Source organism: Choloepus didactylus, chromosome 6, assembly GCF_015220235.1.
Source record: "Choloepus didactylus isolate mChoDid1 chromosome 6, mChoDid1.pri, whole genome shotgun sequence".
NCBI classification, from domain to species: Eukaryota; Metazoa; Chordata; class Mammalia; order Pilosa; family Megalonychidae; genus Choloepus; species Choloepus didactylus.
Window position 1 is genome coordinate 34,984,459 of NC_051312.1, and position 18,180 is coordinate 35,002,638.

Below are 18,180 nucleotides of genomic sequence, written 5' to 3' on the forward strand. Positions count from 1 at the left end.
GGAGAGCATGGGCCTTGGGTCAGAAGAATCAGGATGGAAGTCTCCGCTCTGATGCATCCAAGGCATGTGACCAAAGCCAAAAGTCACTCCACTTTTCTAGGCCTCAGTTTCTTAAACTGAGAAGTGGTTGCAAAAGTGAAATGCATATAAAGCTCAGCTCCTGGCACGTGGTCAGCACCTGACAGATGGCTGACATTATTACTAATAGATTGTAAAACACAAAGGGTGAGAGGTGCATGCCTGAGACCCCCACAGAGATGGCCAGCTTCTGAGTCAGAGGAACCAGGTTGGGGCCTGGTTCTTACCCACCTGATTTTAATGTACCACTGCCTAGCCCCCCAGAGAAGCCCCAGGTGCTGTAGGGCAGAAAGGAAGACCTGACCCCACAACCCTTTTGCTGAGAAAGGAGCGTCCCTCGCCTAACCGCTGGCTTCCTGTCTGATAGTCAGTCAAGCTTCCTTTCATCTATGAAATTTACCATTTCCCCTTTTACTTTGGCTGCCAGGAAGCTCAGGACTCAAGTTAGCCTTGAGGATCTATATCATCCCCTACATTCAGGAACAATGGTCATCTCTCTTAATGTGGGTTCTGATCTCTCTTGTTTTGAGAGCTGGCTCCAATTCTCCCGGGCAATAGAGTGGCTATAGAGTAGAAATAAGTAAAGCAAATTCAGGTAGGAACCACCACAATGAAAAGTTTGCCAGCATGACTTCAGATGCTAGGATGCATGGGTTCAAATCCTGGCTCTGCCACTTAATAGCTGTGTGATCTTGGGCAAGTTCCTTAGCCTCTCTGTGCTTCCACAACTGAAAAGGATATCAATAGCACTGACCTCATCAGTTTGTTGTGAAGAATAAATAACTAAATGCAGTATGTGTGAAGCACTTAGTGGCTGGGCATGTTCTAAGTTCTATAAATTCTTATTTGTTGATGTAATGTTTTCTTAGTCTCCTTCCAAGGGGGATCTGGGACAACTTGGCCTTCAAGTGGTCAGATACAGGAATTTTCAGGAAAGCAGTCTTTGTGTCTCTATCTCTACCTGTCCTCTGACTCCACCACCCCCACCAGCAGACAAAAGCTCACAGCACTGAAGGGAGGCTGGGTCCCTGAGACTAGGGGTCAGGGAGCCTGGGATCTCACCTAGGCCCAGCCACTGGCCAGCTGAGTGCCCTCAACCACCCCATCTGCAGAATGGGGACTCTTACACTACCCAGCAAGGTTATGGAGAGGAATTAATGCAATGTGACCAATATAGTACCTGAAATGCAGTGTGGGCAGAACCACTGCAGGGATCATGGGAGTTACGATTACTGCTATTGAGGCTGTCGTTGTTATTCATCTCCCTGAGCACCTGACACCCAGCTATCAGTTCAACACTTACACTGCAGGGTAGTTGTGAGAACCAGATAATGTATGTAAAGTTTCTAGAAGATACCATGTGTGCACAGAAGGTGCTTCATAAATGGTAACCTGACAGTCACAATTGACTGGCTGACCCAACCACCATTCCTGGCTCCCTTCTCTCTTGAGCCTCTGCCTTTAGAGTAAAGCAAATTCAGGTAGGAACCAGCTTTTAGAGTCTAAAAGCTGGAAACTTGCTTCCTCAGCCTCCCCTGCAGCCAGGGCTACCCTGTATGGGGAAGTCTGTTGGAGGGCTTGCTTTTCTGATAAAAAGGATGGCCATGGCTAGCTTGGTAGTGCCCCTTTCCCCTTCTCCTGACCACAACAGCACTGACGCTGTGCCTGGCGCTGCAGCAGCCATCTTGTGCCCATGAGGCAAGTGGCATGATGCAGAAAAGCCATCACAGTGGGGCTGCTGAACAGACAGTGAGAACCTGGGCCTCTGAGATTCCAAAGCAGACTTCCGGTTAAGTCAACATGGGCCTTGGGTCAGGGGAATCAGGATGGAAGTCTCTGTTCTGACGCATCCAAGGTATGTGACCAAAGCCAAAAGTCACATACTTGGAGTTTAAGCCACAGTAAGTCATGACTCTCTCTTCTTTAAAGCTGAATGCCTTCCCCCTTACTCTGGACTAACCTTTTTATTACCAGTCTCCCCCCTGGGCCTCATCTGTAGATGAACAGCATGGATTTCCTGCTTGCAGAAGCCTCTTGATAACAAGAACAACTAACATTTATTGAGTGCTTACTATGCTACAAACTCTGCTAAGTGTTTTACCAAGATAATCTCACCGAATCCTTTCAAAAACACCAAGAGTTAAGTTTCATTATTGTCCCCATTTTGTAGGTGGTAAAACTGAGGCCCAGAGAGGCAAGAAGCTTGCCCAAGGCCACACAGCTAGAAAACAGCCACTCCACCCTTACACTTGGTCTTCTCCAACATTCCACCCATTTGATCCCGAGGAACAGGAGGTCTGGGGAGAGGCCCCTTGGCACCTAGTGGGTTTGTCTGTGACAACCAAGAGGCTTCTTGTCAGTCCCCCCAGCCCCAAAGCCAATCCTCCGTATGGCCCACCCAGCCCCAGGGTGTGTGAGTGTGTGTGTGTGTGTGTGTGTGTGTGCTCCGTGCGTGCTTACCTCATCCATTCTGAAGTAGAAGAGGGCCCCAGAAGCCACCTGGGCAATGAGGATCAGGAGGAGGAAGGCAAAGTACTGGGGATGCAGAACAAGCAGTCAGCTGCAGGCCTCCCACCAGGGGCAGCCATCCCTCCCACCTCAGGAGGTGCCCCCCACCCCATGGTCTGGGCTGGGGCAGTGCTCAGCCTCCCCAAGCTGGAGGAGGGGTTGGGCGGGCAGCTGTGGAAGGGCCCGGACTCACCAGCCCCAGCAGGCAGCGGACCTCATTGATGGCGCCGACGCAGCCCAGGAAGCCCATGAGCACGGTGAGAGACCCCACGCCTAGGAAGACGTAGGCCGCCGTGTTGAGTGAGCTGGAGGAGGTCTCTGGAGGGGGCAGACGGGTGGAGAGAAGGGTGTCTGCTCTGGCCTGCCTGGCCCCCTTGACTAAACACAGATGCAGGGGAGGGCCCGATGCTCCAGGACTGCTCCCCGAGCCCCTCCTTGGAGTCGGGGTATTGGGGTTCAGTCACATCTCCCTGCTGGCCTCTCACCACCCAACAAGGAACCTGCTCCCTCACTCCCTTTGGGATTATCACAGCTGGACAAAGACTCTCCTGGGAGAACTCCATTTTCAATGCTCTCCCCTAACAGCTAAGGCACAGTAAGCAGGGAGAACACAGGCCCTGCTGGCCACGACTCCCTGGAGGGGGAGGGTGCTGGGAGAGACTGACGTCCCCATCTTGGCCACTGAGGGGCGTTAGCATCCTTAACGATGATAACTATGAAGCCGGAGGCTGGGTAGGTGGGAGGGCATGTGATCCACCTCCTCTTTCTGGTCACAGACAGAATGTTCTGGAACTCAGGAAGAGCCCTGACCTACATACTCCCACTCTCAGGATGCTGGGACAGGGCTGCCCCTGCCCAGCTCCCCCTAGGAGCCCCCAGGAAGCCGGGAACCGAGTCCCCACAGGGGTGCGCACAGAGCAAAGCCTCCTAGCACCCAGCACCGCCTTATTCCCAGGCCCTTACCCCCCACCCCGGCTCTCAGCAATCAACAAGGGCAGGGAGAGGTGGTCAAATTTCACTTGTCCTGGACTCCCGGGGTTTCCGTTCCAACAACGCCTCCCAGGACTACTCCCAGAAAACGGAACTGGTGCTGCTTGGAAATCCCCGGTGTGCCAGCCCTGAACTGGGCCCTTTGTCCAAATTATCCTGCTTCATTTTCACAATAGCCGGAGACCCCAACTCTGGCCATGCCCCAGGAGGCAGCCGAGTTGCAAGTCTCGGTGGCTCAGGACAGTTCGCTGACACCAGCCCCTGTCCTCACTCAGGGTCTCAGCCCACCCCAAATCCAAGCAACTTGACCTAGAAGGGGGCAAGTGCATATCCTAGGGTAGCACATCGACCGTAAATGGCAGAGAAGTCCTTTACTTTTGCTGGGCCTCTCAGGGACATGTGCAGGGAAGAAGTGGCCAAACTGAAAGGGACTGGGGAACCCAAGGGACTGTGGGTTCTAATTCCGGCTCTGCTGCGAACACGCTCGGACCCTGAGCGAGCCATTTCCTGGGCATATCTCTTTCTCTGTAAAACATGTTTAGGAAGTCTCACTTCATAAAGCCGTTTTATAGAACCTATTTATTTAACAACCACTTATATGGGGTTTCTATTCCCCAGGAGTGTTTTAAATTCCTTTCAGGTATCGAGGCATTAATTTCTCACAATAACCTTGTAAGGTACCTCTTATTACACCCCATTTCACAGATGAGGAAGCTGAGGTAGAGGTGAAGTCACTTGCTCAAGGTCACACAGCTTGCCCAAGGTCAAAGAGCTTGCCCGTGGTCACATAGCTCGCCCATAAAAAGCTGTCAGGATTTGAACCCTGGCAGCCTGGCTCCAGTGTCTGGGCTCCTAACCACCGCACCACTTCCACTCACTAAGGTGGTAACGCATGGCGAGCAGCAGAGCTCTGAGGTTGGGGGTTAAGGGCGTGGGCTCGGGGCCCCCACCTAGCTGTGTGTGCTTGGGCAAGCTCCTTCACCTCCCTGGGCCGTGAGCTCCCTTTCGTAAAATGGGGGTGGTAGTGCTACCCCCATGGACACAGGAGGATTCAGTTAGGTAAGGGGAGAAGCTGTGTCACACGGGCCTGGCACGTAGTAGGTCAGGAGCCTACTCCGTGGCTCCTACTCCATGGCTACCGCTAACTGGGTTCCCGGTTCTGACCCTCACTTGCTGAGTGACTCTAAGAAGTCCTTTTGCCCTCTCTGAGCCTCAGTTTACCCAACTAGCAGATGAGTATTTCTGAACACTGGCTGCTACGGAATCTCTGGGGAGCTTTTTAAAAATATAAGTACTCAGGCCAACACACACCAATGGAGTCAGATCCCTCAGGTGGGACCAGGGCCGTGGCATCTGTAAAAAGCTCCCCCCACCTCAACACACACACACCCCAGGACAACCAGGCTGCGCCACCGAGCCTGGCCAGTTCCAGACTCTCAGACCCACACAGGGAGGAGGCTGGAGAAGCAGCCAAAGCCCCCTACCTCCAGCCCTAGAGTCCTGGGGTGGGGCACTGAGGGCAGAAACGCTGTGGGCTGGGCCGCCGGACTTTGCCCTGTGACACAGAGCCTGCTGGCTGTGGGCCACGGCCCAGAAAGTGGGGCATCTGGGCTCAGCCATGGCCGAGAAGGGTGCCTCCCATGTTGGAAGAGTGCGTGGGCACCAGGCTGAGGCAGGAAACCTGCTCTCTGCCCCCCGAAGGAGGGTTTGGTCCACGGTCTCCAGTAAAGGCAGTTAGGACAGTCTTGGGGTGCAGCGCATGTAGCTAGAAAATGAGATCACCCCGGCTCCTAGCCATTTCCAGGCAAGGCGAGCCCCCTGGGGCCAGGGTGACAGGTGCGGCCCCACCCTCGCACACAGCCTGGTTCCGCTTTATGCAAATCAAGCAGCTGTCATGGGCCTGAGTCCAACCTGCTGTCTTGGGCAGCTGCTGGAAGGGGGAAGTGACCCAGGGGCATACTTAATGGGGGGGTGGTGCTGCTGTGCTCGTCAGGGGCCTCTGCTCTACCTCCCCCCACCTCAGGGAGTCCATGAGGGATCAGGGCAGCAAGCCTAGCGGGCTTCCTGGAGGAGACTGAGTAGGCCGAGAGCGGCTTCTACCATCCTGACAGGAACGCTTGGGGTTTCTTTCCAAGGGGCTTTTATCCCGTGTCTCAGGCTGCGCAGCATTGAGGACCAAAGCCTGTGGGGTTCGAGTCCCACATCCACCACTCAGCCACTGTGGGAACTTGAGCACGTGACTTAACTTCCCTGAGCCTCAGTGTCTTCTGTGAAGTAGGAATATAATACCCACCTCACGGGGCCATTGTGGGGTTAAGACAGTTTATCCATGTGGAATGCTTGGTGCTATGCTTGGCACATGGCAAGTGTGATAAACGGAGGCAGCTCTCGGCACCTGCCTCATCCGTGAGCCCTTCCTCAACCCCTGATAATCTAACTTCCCGGCTCTTTCCTAAATGTCTCTGAAATGGGCAGGAGAGGGAGTGTCGCCCACACTTTGCTGAACAGGCAAATGGAGAGACAGAGAATGTAAAAGGCTTGCTCAACATCAGAGCCAAGGGAAGGGGCCAGGATGGGAAAATCAGCCTCCCTCATGCCCCAGCGTTCTCCGGACAACAGCAGCTTTGTTTGGGGTAGGAGAGAAAATTCCTTCCAGAAACCCCTGCGGAGCGCCCCGTGGTGCTGTGGTCAGCAGGCAGGACCTGGCAAGGCCCCCAGGTCAGCTGGAAACTGATGGGCGTCGAGGCTGAGACATTGCAGGGGGAGCCCTGCCCCCCCCTCCCCCCCCAGTGCAGGCCCAGGGCAGGGGAAGCGGAGGTGTCCTTACGCAGGACGGAGATGAAACTGCTCTTGTCGGCCAGAATCCACACCCCGAAGCCCAGGATCACTGCGCCCAGGATCTGGAAGGAGAACGGGCAGTGAGTGGGGAGCCCAAGAGCACATGGGGTGAGAGGGCCCCTCCCAGCTGCCCCTATGGCCCAGACAGGGGAGCACAGGGGACTCCAGCTCCATCCTTCCCCAGCCCAAGCAAGCAGGTCGGGATGGCCTCGGGCCCCAAACTCCAAGTCCCCGGCAAACCCCAATAATCCAGGCAGCAGGGCCAAGTGTAAGCAACCCCCCGGCTCTCCACCCTGTGTGGTCAGATGGACTCCCTGGCTCTCAAGGGCACAGCCTCCTGTCCAGGGGTGCCGTCCTGCTTCACTTCCTGGCCTTTTCTTATCCCCTTGACTCCAGCCTAGTTCACGCGGCTGGGGGCTTCCCAAACAGGCCAGGCTCTGCAGAAGATCCTCTGCAGACCTGAACATCAAAGTCCCACTTGTCTTAAGACCTCACCTCCAGGCCACCTCCCCCAGGAGCTTTCCCTGACACTCCCTGACGGACAAAGGGGCCCCTGTTCTGTGGCAACCACTGTGCAGCCCTTCTTAGCAGCCATTCCCGGGGGGGGCTGACTCTCTGCTGTGAGCTTATTTCCCTGGCTGGACTGGGAGGCCCCTGTGGGCAGGACTGAGCTGGACGCAGCTCCATATTCCTGGGAGCCCTACAGAGCTGGTTGCTGGGTGACTGGGCAAGGGAATGAGTTCATGAACCAAGCTGTGTCAACATGGGGTTAGGAAAGTACACGGACGAGGACGACGGCCCAGGGCTTCCCTGCCTGCCCCTCCCAGCAGGGCGGCACCCACAATCTGAGTTCATCTCATCAGGTGGCGACCCAGCCACGATCCACTACCCCACAAGGCCATCCAAGACTGCATCACCCTACCAGGTGGGGCATAACCCACGAGGGGGTCCCAGCCCTCCCACCCTCCTCTGGCAGCATCTGTGGGCTCCTCCTCAGCCTTCACCCCACTGTCAGCCATCACCCCAAGGCCGGCACATGCCAATATAGTCCTCAACCCAGGGGGAGCACCAGGCCCAGGGTCCCGATCAGCCTTGCTCTGTTGTTATTAAAGAACAGGACTAGGACAGAGGTAAGTGAGGCACTTAACTGGAGTGCAAAATTTAAAAACTCAATCATCCAGATAAATAATAATTTCAACCAACATTTAAAAAAAAATCAAAATGAATGCAAAAAAAAAAAAAAATCCATGATGAATAACTATCAAAATTTTAAGTAAAGAGAGGAAAGGTATAACTGATTTTCTGTTCTACCTCAGGCCCCACCATGGCTCGGGCTGGTGCTGTTCCTGATTCTGAGGCAACGCCTCGCTCGCCTCACCCTAGCGCTGGCCTGTGAAAGACACAGCAGCTGAGGGCCACCAGGGCCGAAGGCCTGCTGATGCCACATTTTTCCACCTCTGTCTTCCGCCAGCTTGTGTCCTTTCTTTTCTCTGTCAGATGGGTCCTGTTATTGTCTTCATTTTACAGATGGGGAAACTGAGGCCCTGACCTTGCCCAAGGTCACCCAACACATCTGTCAGGAGTTCCAACCCAGATCTGCCAGCTAGGCCAGATGGGGTCACGTGGGCTGCAGGGGTATTTGGGGGTCCGTTCTGGGTCTTAGCACAGGACAGGAAGGCAACTGAGACACGGGAGGGGCAGAGATCACCGAGGGTGGGGCTGCCTTGGGCTGCACAGTTTGCTGGGAGGAGCCAGGAGCTTGGTACCCAAGGACTCCTGAAGCCCTGCCCACCCCGACCCCCACCTTCCAGCACAGTTCCAGGGGTCAGCCCCCATGCACCTCAGACCCATGTGGGCAGAGCCCACTACCCTGCCCACTCCTGCACTCACGGAGGCAGGAGGGAGAACAGCCCCTCCAAAAAGGGAGTGGGGGGCAGGGCAGAAAATTCCCTCTGGGCAAACATCCCAGGGAGCTCAAAATCCTAGACTGCCCAGCTAAGCTCCTCAGCTTGCCAAGAGGAACCCAAAGAGGCACATTCTGGCACTGCCTGCTCAGTCCTTCTGCAGGGGTGCTGCCCAGCCCAGATGGCCTGACAGAGCAGGGGCTCTGGGCCATGGGACAGCCAGGAAGGAGGCCGAGACAGGTGGCCCTGCAGAATGGGCAAGGCTCCATGGCGCCTCCTTTCTCTGTGAACCAAGGCTGGGGACATGGGGCGTACCCCGCATTAACCAGCCCGTCTCCTGAGGGGGCTCAGCCAGGAGCCAGGACCCGGCGAGCATCCTTCCCGCAGAACACTGGCACCAGAAGCCTCTGGATTTCCTTGGTCCCGACAAAAGCCGGCAGGGCAATTTTCTCAGGAGTGTGGAGCCAGGAGAGAGTACAGGCAAAGAAGACAATGGATATGCACATGTGGGTGCACATCCGCAGAAGCCAGGGCGATTTTTCCAACCCGCTAAGCTCATCATCTGTTTCAAGGTGCATAAAGCAAAGACCAAATTCCTTCCTGGGCCCGGTGCATGCCCTGGAGAGGCAGGCTCTGCCCCACTCACCCACACAGGCCTTTCACTCCTGCTGCCAAAACCCTCCCTCCCCACCCCCACTGGGAAGCCTTTGCTGGCCCCCTGATGGGGTCAAGGGCTCGTTCTTATCTGCTTCCCTAGCAGCAGTTCTCTTCATCCCTGGCGCTCACCACGGCGGCAATTTTTATAATCCACTGGAATATTTATTTCATAGAAGCCTGCTGTCCCCGGCATAAAAGCCCCATGAGGGCAGAAGACATGGCTCTTCTGCCTATTGTTGTCTACCTGGCACCCAGGACAGGGTCTTATAGGGAGATGTCAAACATGCATTTGTTGAACGAATGACAAGTGAATGTGTGAAGGAATCAACACACTGTCGCACCTAACCCTCCTCTTTCCCACTTGCTCTCCTCTAACAAAAGCTCCCTCTCTGCAGCCAAACACACTACACACCCCGACAGTTTGCCCTGGGCCCCAGCACACAGGGAGTTAGCACCGACTCCTGCCAGACCCAGGAGGAGCTGGCAGGAGCCAGGCCCAGGATAGGCCCCAGACCAGCCCCCCAAGTGCTGGCCTGAGAGAAGCTTTTCCAGTCTCTGGCTCCATAGACAGCCTGGAGGAGGAACAGGGAGGGACACCCTGGCCAAAATCATTGACTCTGCTCCTTTTTGACCCCCCTCCACTTTGAACCCCAAGCCCCGTGACCTCTGCCTCCTGGGCTGCAGCTAGGACCCCACTCTCTAGAAGCTAGAGCCCCCAGGGCTGGAGCTATGCCAACCCTCCCCTCCCCGCATCCTGGCCAGCTGGCCATTTAAGTTGGTCCTTGGCCCAGGAGCCAGGGGCCTGCCAGGGTGGGCTTGGCTCCTGCTGCTGAAGCAGCTGCTTCTCAGCAGCCTGGGCTGGCCTGGAGGAGCCTTTTCGCCAAGCTGGGGAAGCCCAGGTGCCCAGGCCTGCCCAGGGTGGGTTCTAGCCCTGGCTAGGAGCCATGGAGGGCCAGAGCCACACACAGTGCTCCAGCCTGTGAGGATGGAGCTCGAACCAGGGCAAAGAGTGGGGGCAGGCAGCAACAGGGCTGTGCGTGTCTGTGCATGTGTCTGTGTGTGCACGTGCATGTGTGTGTGTACGTGTACACATGCATGTGTGTCTGTGTGTGCACATGTCTCTGTGTATGTGTGCACATGCATGTCTGTATGTCTGTGTGAGTGTGCGTGTGCCCAGGAACAGACTTGTAAGTATCTGCGGGTCGGGTCAAAGTTATGAAGGGAAACTTAGAATGATTCTTTTCTTTAGTTTCCAAACTCTGTAATCTTATGTAATTGGTATTGCAAAATTTTTTTTTCTCCCAAGTAATTCATGTCTATCATAGAAAATTTGGAAAATACAGAGACACAAAAAGAATAAAATAAAAATTCCCAGGAATCCCTACATTAATCTTCTAAGGTATTTCCTTCTCCTCTCAAAAATATTCATGCATGTATACAATTTTTTTGTATACAATTAAAAAATTAAACTGGACCCTGATAAACATCCTATTGTATAACCTGATTTTTTAACAGTACAGGGTGATGCTCAGGTATGTGGTGTGTGTGAGGAAGTCCACCACCTCTAGTACCCTCTGGGGGCTGTGAAGGTCCCCCAGGCCCCTCCCACATCCTACCCTCATCCCCCAAACACACACACACACCATCATCCTGGCAGCTCCAAGGCAGGAGTCAGTGGCAGGCCAGAGAGGAAAATCCAGGCCCCAGGAAAACCAGCTCCAGATGTGCCTCGGAGCTTATATCTGGGCGGCCCTGTGGCTGGGGGACCCAGTGAGCCTTGCCTGGATGCGTCTGGGGAAGGGCGAATGGGGCCCCCAGAGAGCTTCTGAACCCACCTGGCCCAGAGCCCAGCCTCCTCCTGCCCACCCTATCACGGCTCAGGAGACCGTCCCCACAATGGGGTGGAGGTGGTACCCAGAAATGAAACAGGTAAGTTTGTCAGAGAAGGCAGAGGAGGCTGGGGGATCAGGAGAGGACCAGATATGTTCCAGGGGAATCTCTAGGAGATACCAGGAGGATCCCCCCCAAAAGCTGCCCAGTGACGAGTTAGGAGGACACAGTTCTGGTGGCTCTCCACTCCCCGTGCCCACCTCCCTCCCTGCCGGGCCTCAGCCTCCATACTCCAGGGGCTCCAGGGGCAGGGAAGGCTGGCAGAGGAGCCCAGAGCTTTGCCAAAGGGCCAGCTGGGGAACATCGGGAGTCTCCTCACCACCCCCACCCGATTCCACTCAGAACGGTCTGTCCTCAGCCCCCAGGACCCACACCCCACCACCCATCCCCAGGGCCTGGACATCTTGAAGAGCATCGGGCTGGGGTGCCCCTAGGAGGAGAGGCTTTGTCGGGGTGGTTGGGGCGGCGCTGCTGTACTTACAAAGAAGAGCAAGTTGAAAAGGAAGAGAAAGTACTTGGTGATTTTAATACAAGCAGACCCCATCCTGCCGGTCCAGAAGCTTCCTGGGGAGAAGAGAGAAGGCAGGGAGGTAGGTCAGAGTGGGTGAGCCTGGGCCGTGGCAGGGGGAGGGGGAACCAGCACCCACAGGCCCACAATCCACCAGCCGCAGGCCCCCAGAGTTGGCTCTCATGACAACCTCGTGAGGCAGGTTTTATGTTTTACAGGGCCCTGAGGCCCAGACAGGTTGGGTGATGGGCCCAAAATCACACAGCCAGGAAGTGTAGTCCTACGAGCGGTCTCAGCAGCTTGATGCCTGGCTGGTAAAGTCTGGGGTCAGCTACTCCACCAGGGCTGGGGCTAGAAGGAGATACAGAGGGAGGCCCTCCCCTCCACAGCCCCCAAGGCTCCAAACCACCCCCAGATGGACTTTGGTCAAAGTCAAGAGGCAAGGAAGTTGGTGAGTGACTGACAGGGCCCCAGAGACAAAACCTGTGGCTTGTTCCACAGACCCGCAGACCCCCTCTGGGGCTGGAGGGTTAGGAGGATGGCGGAGTTACTGGGGAGAGGAGGAGAGTTCTGCTTCCCTGTAGAAAATGGACTGAGTACCCTTCCAACCACCTTATTACAAAGAAATAAATGTGCCATGTGTAACGTTCAACAAATACAGAAAAGCACAAGCAAAACAAAAATTGCCCATCATCTCACCCCCGAGATGAAAACTGTCATCATTTCAGCAGCTACACTTCTAGTATGTATGTGTGTGTATGTATGTGTGTATGTGTATAACAAAATTGGGCACATAGTGTATAGAGTGTTTTATGGCCTGCTTGTTTCATTCTACAATCTATTGGGAAAACATTTGTAAGTTGATAAAGTTCTCTACAACATAATTTTACATATTGCATAGAAAACCATCTTATGGATCAGTGTTTATTAACATTTTGGGGATCACAATTCTCCCAAGAAAATTAAGAGATAGGTACTATTTTATAAATAACATCTGGTGATTTGTGAACCCCATGAAGCTCATGCAGGAACCCCAAGGACCCAAGTTAAAGTCCCAAGTGTAGATATATCATAAAGCCTTTAACCAATACTCTAAGATAGGACACGGGTTGTTTCCAATTGCTCACAGTCACCCTGCGTGATATGACTTCTTCTGAAATGACAGAAACCATGCTTAGCACTCAGTGTTCCTCAACGCCAAAGGATCCCACGAGAGGGGAGTTTGGCAAAGGAGGAAGAGGGAAGCTGGAAGCTGGCTGCCCTTTACCCTCTCCCTGAAACCAGACAACCCAGGAATGCCAACTGCCAGCCCGCAGGCCAGGTGGGGAAAGGGGAGTCAGTGTCAGGCAGCTGGGGGCCAACAGCTGGCTTGGGACAGCTGCAGGGGCAGAGCTGGGCTCAGTTCCATTCCCACTCCTCTCTGGAAAGGGGGAGAGGGGAAAGGGTGGCCCAGGAAGATGCTTCACCCCTTCTTCCTCTGCAAGGGGTGAAAGGCAGTCCTGAAGCCTTGCAAAGCTGCCCTGCCTGCATATGGGGTTTCTCTGGACAAATGAGAATTCAGGACGGGACAAGACCTCAAAAATCACCTCCTGCTAACCCTTGCCAAGTGAGAGCCTAGCTTCTATTTTACATACCCCCAGCGATGGAGGGCTCACTACCTTACAGGAGGTCCACAGTTTTCTAACAGCTTTGTTAGAGAAAGTTTCCTTCAGCTGCCTTTTTGTGGGTCAGATTTGGGCTCAAGGTGAAGCAAGGCTGTCCACAGACGGAAAAGGCTACATGGGTGAGAGTGAGCTCCCCATTACAAGGGACATGGAAGGAAAGGCTGAATAAATACGTACATTGGGCTCAAGTGCTCTATGGGGGATTGGACTAAATGGCTCTTGGAGTCTACCAGGGCTCGAGGCCTGGGTCTGGGAATCGCAGAGACAGCAGTGACTCAGAAGCCAGGGAAGTCCAGCTCTGGCAACTGCCCCCTGGGACTCCCCCAGACCTGGAGAGGAGAAAACAAGGAATCTCCCATTTCAGAGGGGTCAGAGATCCCAAATCCCTAAACCCAGGCCTGGCCCGTGCAAGGGCTGCCCAAGTACCCTCCATGTAAAGAAGAGCTACTTTTTTCTCCTCCCTCTCTCCTCCGCGTGGTGCCTGATGCACCACAAGTGCTTAATAAACCTGCACAGCTAGGAAGGAAAAATTCTCAACAGAGCTAGGCATATTTATCCTTCCTTCCAGGGGCCTGCTTTGTGTCGGCCTGGCGGGTCTCCTCCCGGTCAAGGGCAGGGGTGTAGCCAGCCGAACTGACCAAGCCTTGGTGCAGAGAAATCATCTCTTCACCAGAGACCTTCTTGTAAATGCAGTCGCACGCCCGGGGGTCATGAGTAAGGAGCCTCCTGTGTTCTCTGTGAAATTGGAGAAGTGTGGAAACAGGCCTTTGGCAATTCTGCGTCATCCCGCTCCGTTGCACAGGCCTGGAGAGTCCGGGAAGGGGATTTCTACACCTTCCGGCTCACATGGCCTCAGGTCCTGGGGCAGCCTTGCAGAGGGCAGGGACAGTCAGAGGAGGGCGGTTTTTAGAAAAAAAGTAAACACGGGGTTGCTGAGGGAGGAGTGGTTGCCGGCAGGTAGCACCTACTGCCTGGGGACATGGGTGTACATCATCTCCTTGGAGACTCACAACCAGCCCAGAAGGCAGGTTCTATTCTTGGGGGCCCAGGGCTCAGAGAGGGCAAGTAACTTGCCCCAGCTCACGTAACTGTTAAGTGGTGGTGGGTTCCAGGGCCTAAGAGGAGCCCAAGTTCTGGGGTAGTGGCCAAGACTTTACAAAAGGATCTCTGGAAAGACTGGGATTCCTCTGTCCAGTTAAGTGGTGAGTCCCAAGCGACTGCTCAGAGGAGTCAGTCCGGTCTGGCGGGCAGTATGGAGGTGGGAAACCCTGCTGCGCAGGCCCCAGCCTCAGTGGCATCAAACGAGGCTGCGGGGCTGGGTCCTGACACTCCCGGCCCCGGGCAGGCTCGCTGGTCTTTAAACCAGGCACTGGGCTCCCTCTGAGAAAACTGAGGCACAGGAGGGTGAAGGAAGCTGGCCAAGGTCACAAAAGTAGAGCTCTAGATCTTAGACCAGCCGCTGCCCCAGCCTCTCCGTCCCACAAAAGAGGCAGCTAGGTGAGTTCAGAAGCTGAAGCAGGAGCCAGCAGCCCCACAAGTGGCAGGCAGCTCAGCCAACTGGAAAGGTTCCAGAAGCTACCTGGGAATTGCCCGAGGGAGCAGAAGCTCCTGAGAACCAGAGCCTGGGGTGGGCAGCCCCAGGGCACCTTGGCCCAGATCCAGAGGCAGAAGTCTTTCTTTCCCCCAGTGCAGACATTTCCGCCTCTCTCCAGTCAACAGGGAGCAAAGGGAGACCCCACAGAAGTCAAGTCGGTCCTCAAGGGCAGGGGTGCCACACCCTGGCCGCCCTATAGTGGGGTGCAGCATCAACTGTGGGGGACCTCCAACCACTGCCAAGTCCTGAGGAGACCCCAGAGTTGGATTTGGAGAGCCTGTCATCTTCCAGCTCTGCCTGTTCCTCCCTGACCGTGGGATAGGAGTAAGGTTGGTATAGGGCAGGGGTTGGCAAATGACAGCCTGTGGGCCAAATCCAGCCCGCTGCCTGCTGTGTCTTACAGCCTGTGAGCTACAGTTTTTACGGTTTTAAACAGTCAAAAAAATAAAATAAAAAGAATATTTTATAACCCATGAAAATGACATGAAATCCAAATTTCAATGTCCATAAATAAAGCTGTCTTTGAACACAGCCAGTTCCACTTGTTTATGTACTGTCCATGGCTGCTATGGCATCACGATGGCAGAGGTGATTCAATGTGGTAGAGATCGTATGGCCCACAAAGCCCAAAACACATACTATCTGGTCAGAAAACGCCAGGTGGCCACTGGTGCAGGGGATCAAGTGGGGTACATCCAAGCGCCTGTCAGGCAGTGAGGCTGGCACCGCCCTTAGCTTGGGAGCCTGGGGGAGAGGGGAACCAGCGAGCTTGATGGCAGAACTAAAGCCACTTACTCAGGAGACAGGATCCTGGATACAAGTTCAAACCTTGGCTCTGCCACCCCATGGTCACGGGCAAGGGTTGTACTGGGCCTCATTCTTCTCACCTGTGGAATGGGACCCCTAATTGTACCCACTGTTGGTCTGTTATGAAGAAGGAGTGAGGTCACAATGGCTGGGCAGCTGGCATGGTCAGGGCTCAGTGATTGGGAGCTGGCATTAGACCCATTATCATTATCAACTGTTCCATATTTGTGGGACGAGTGAGTGGTGAATTTGTCATTTGCAAAAGAAATTAAGCAAAAAGAATGCCCATCTGTGGTGGTTTGAAGTTGTATGTACCCCAGAAAAATATGTTCTCAAGTCTAATCCATTCCTGTGGCTGTCAACCCATTGTAAGTGGGTAAGTGATGAGCTACTTCATTTAAGGTGTGGCCCAGCTCAACCAGGATGGCTTTTAATCCTATTATTGCAGTCCTTTATAAGAGAATGGAATTCAGACACAAAGATAGAAAGAATTCAGACACAAAGATAGAAAGCCATGGAAGCAAGACTCTGAAATTAGCGAAAACCCAGAAGAGAAGGGAGGGACCAGCAGATGTCACCACGTGCCTTGCAGCAGAGGAACCAGGCACTGCCAGCACCCATTCTTCAGGAAGAAAGCATCACCTTGATGCTAACCCAGATTCTAATCCAGAAAATAAATTCCCATTGTTTAAACCAAACCATTTCGTGGTGTTTGCTTAGAGCAGCCTACGAAACTAAAACACCATCCATATTAAGCTCTTATGTATACATTTTCTGCAAACTTGGAGGATCTGTCTGGGCTTTCCTGCTGGAGTGTGTACTGATGGCCAACAAAATGAGGGAACCAGCTGCAAACACATCTTACTGGAAAATTCTGGAGCAGTCACTGACAGCTGTGTGAGCAGTGGGGATGAGGTGTCAATTTTATATTATACTTTACAGCAGGTAAATTGATCATTTCCAAGCTACTACAGCTTAAATTGACTAATATATAATTTTATGTTGAATCAGTTTGTACAATGAAATTATTATATTAATGTTTTACTAACTTCTAGTCTCCCTCCAATACTCAGCTCCTCCAAGAAACCTCCTCCCCCAGCCAGCCTTGTCACCACTGCCACTGCCACCCCCTTTATAACATGCTGGTTAGTGGCATTTCCTCTCTGCTTCCTTCTAATAGCACCAGATGTTGGAGTAGCTCCAGGTTCTGGCACGAGACTGCCTGTGTTTGAATCCATGGCATCACCTCCTGGCTATGTGACCTTGAACAAATGACCTAACCTCTCTGGGCCTCACTTTCCTCATTGGTGAAATGAGGAAAATAAAACCTATTTTGCAGATTCGTCCAGGGATTAAATGAGATAACATGTAAAATGCTGAGCACATAGCAGGCTTTCAGTAAATGATGGTTGCTCTTATAACTCACCATGCCATTCAGTAATTTTCTACTAACTTGTCCATCCCCCCTGTGCACTGTGACACCTTGAGGGGAGGGACTCCATGTTCATGAGAACAAAGTAGGCCCCCAATCAATGCTGCTGAATGAAAGAACAGATGAAGGGTACGGCGGGGGGGAGGCAGAGGGGCGGAGGGATGAATGGACTTCCACAAAGAACACCAGGACTTTCAAGCGCTCATCCACCTGACGAGAGTCTGAGACCCATGTCTGAAACCTTGTGTCCTCAGTCTACCAAGCTGGGTGGGGGACACGTGGCGTGAGCACCCCAAGCCAGCTTAGAATGCCAGGACCCACTGCCAAGCTCTCTCAGCTTCCCCCCAAGCCCTGGGGCACAGGAGGTGGGTTTGGAGGAGGGTGGTCTCGAGTATAACTCCTTCTCTGTGTTGGGTCCTGTGAGCTTCATCTGTGGAGAAGGAGATTTGGCTTGTCCTTCCCCTGAGGGCTGAGCCCTCCTAGCCTGATGGCAGAACCCAGTCGTCCCCCAACAGCCCTGGGGAACCCAAGTGGTGTGGTGGCCCCAGCGCTGCAGGCCTGCTCGGCACGTGGGCTCAGCCCCTGCTCTCAGGCCACAGGGGCCCCTGGCCCAGCATCAACAAAGGCCCTCCCCGGGCTGCCTCCTCACCTGTCAAATAGGCCCGGACAGAGCAGCGTTTCCCGGAACGCTGTGTTCCCAGAACACAGGTCCTAGAAGATGCACTGTGGACAACAAAAGATATTACCGTCACCAGGTATGTGGAGCCCCAATCCCTCTCCCCGTGGAGAGCTGCCGTGCATTAACCACCGAAGTCTCTGAGATGTCCACTAGGAAACACGGCGGAGTCGTTTCCAAACTGATCTGAAACCATTTTTCCCTTAATAGCTCTTAATACCACATGGCACATATCTTAGGAAACGCCGAGCCAGCGGCCCTCGAGGGTCCCTTCATGGCTGGCATTCCAGGATTCAGAGGAGGGGAGTAAACAGGACTTCCACCCACCAACTGGCTCAAGCCACACACTTAAGAGCCACGCTTGGGTCCCCCTCTTCCTCAATCCCCACAACCAAAATGTGTCTCCAGTCTACCCCTTCTCTGGGCCCTATGCTACCAACTCCTCCCCAAACAAGCACAGCTTCCTGGCCAAGACCTGCTCCCCCCACTCCATTATCCACATAGCAGGGAGTGTTCTTTTAAAAATGCAAATTGAATCTTGTCACTCCCCTGCCTGCAGGCCTCCAACATATTAGCTATAGCTACCGATGTATTGGGTATAAAATCCAGACTCCTACATGGCTGGTGGGGCCCT

At 53.9% G+C, this 18,180-nt stretch overlaps 1 protein-coding gene across 4 annotated transcripts in view; it reads right to left on the reverse strand.

Annotated features, from left to right (window-relative positions):
* Positions 1-18,180, reverse strand: part of CD82 (CD82 molecule) — a 48,876-nt gene that overhangs the window by 12,569 nt on the left and 18,127 nt on the right. For 3 of the 4 annotated variants that reach the window (XM_037838709.1, XM_037838711.1, XM_037838710.1), the window contains exons 2-6: positions 17,520-17,593; positions 11,347-11,429; positions 6,404-6,476; positions 2,780-2,904; positions 2,539-2,613 (exon numbers count right to left, since the gene is read on the reverse strand). In XM_037838709.1, coding sequence (XP_037694637.1) covers positions 2,539-2,613; positions 2,780-2,904; positions 6,404-6,476; positions 11,347-11,409 — 336 coding nt within the window. In that variant the 5' untranslated portion in view covers positions 11,410-11,429; positions 17,520-17,593. The remainder of the gene's footprint in view (positions 1-2,538; positions 2,614-2,779; positions 2,905-6,403; positions 6,477-11,346; positions 11,430-17,519; positions 17,594-18,180) is intronic. The other variant, XM_037838712.1, reaches the window with a different exon arrangement.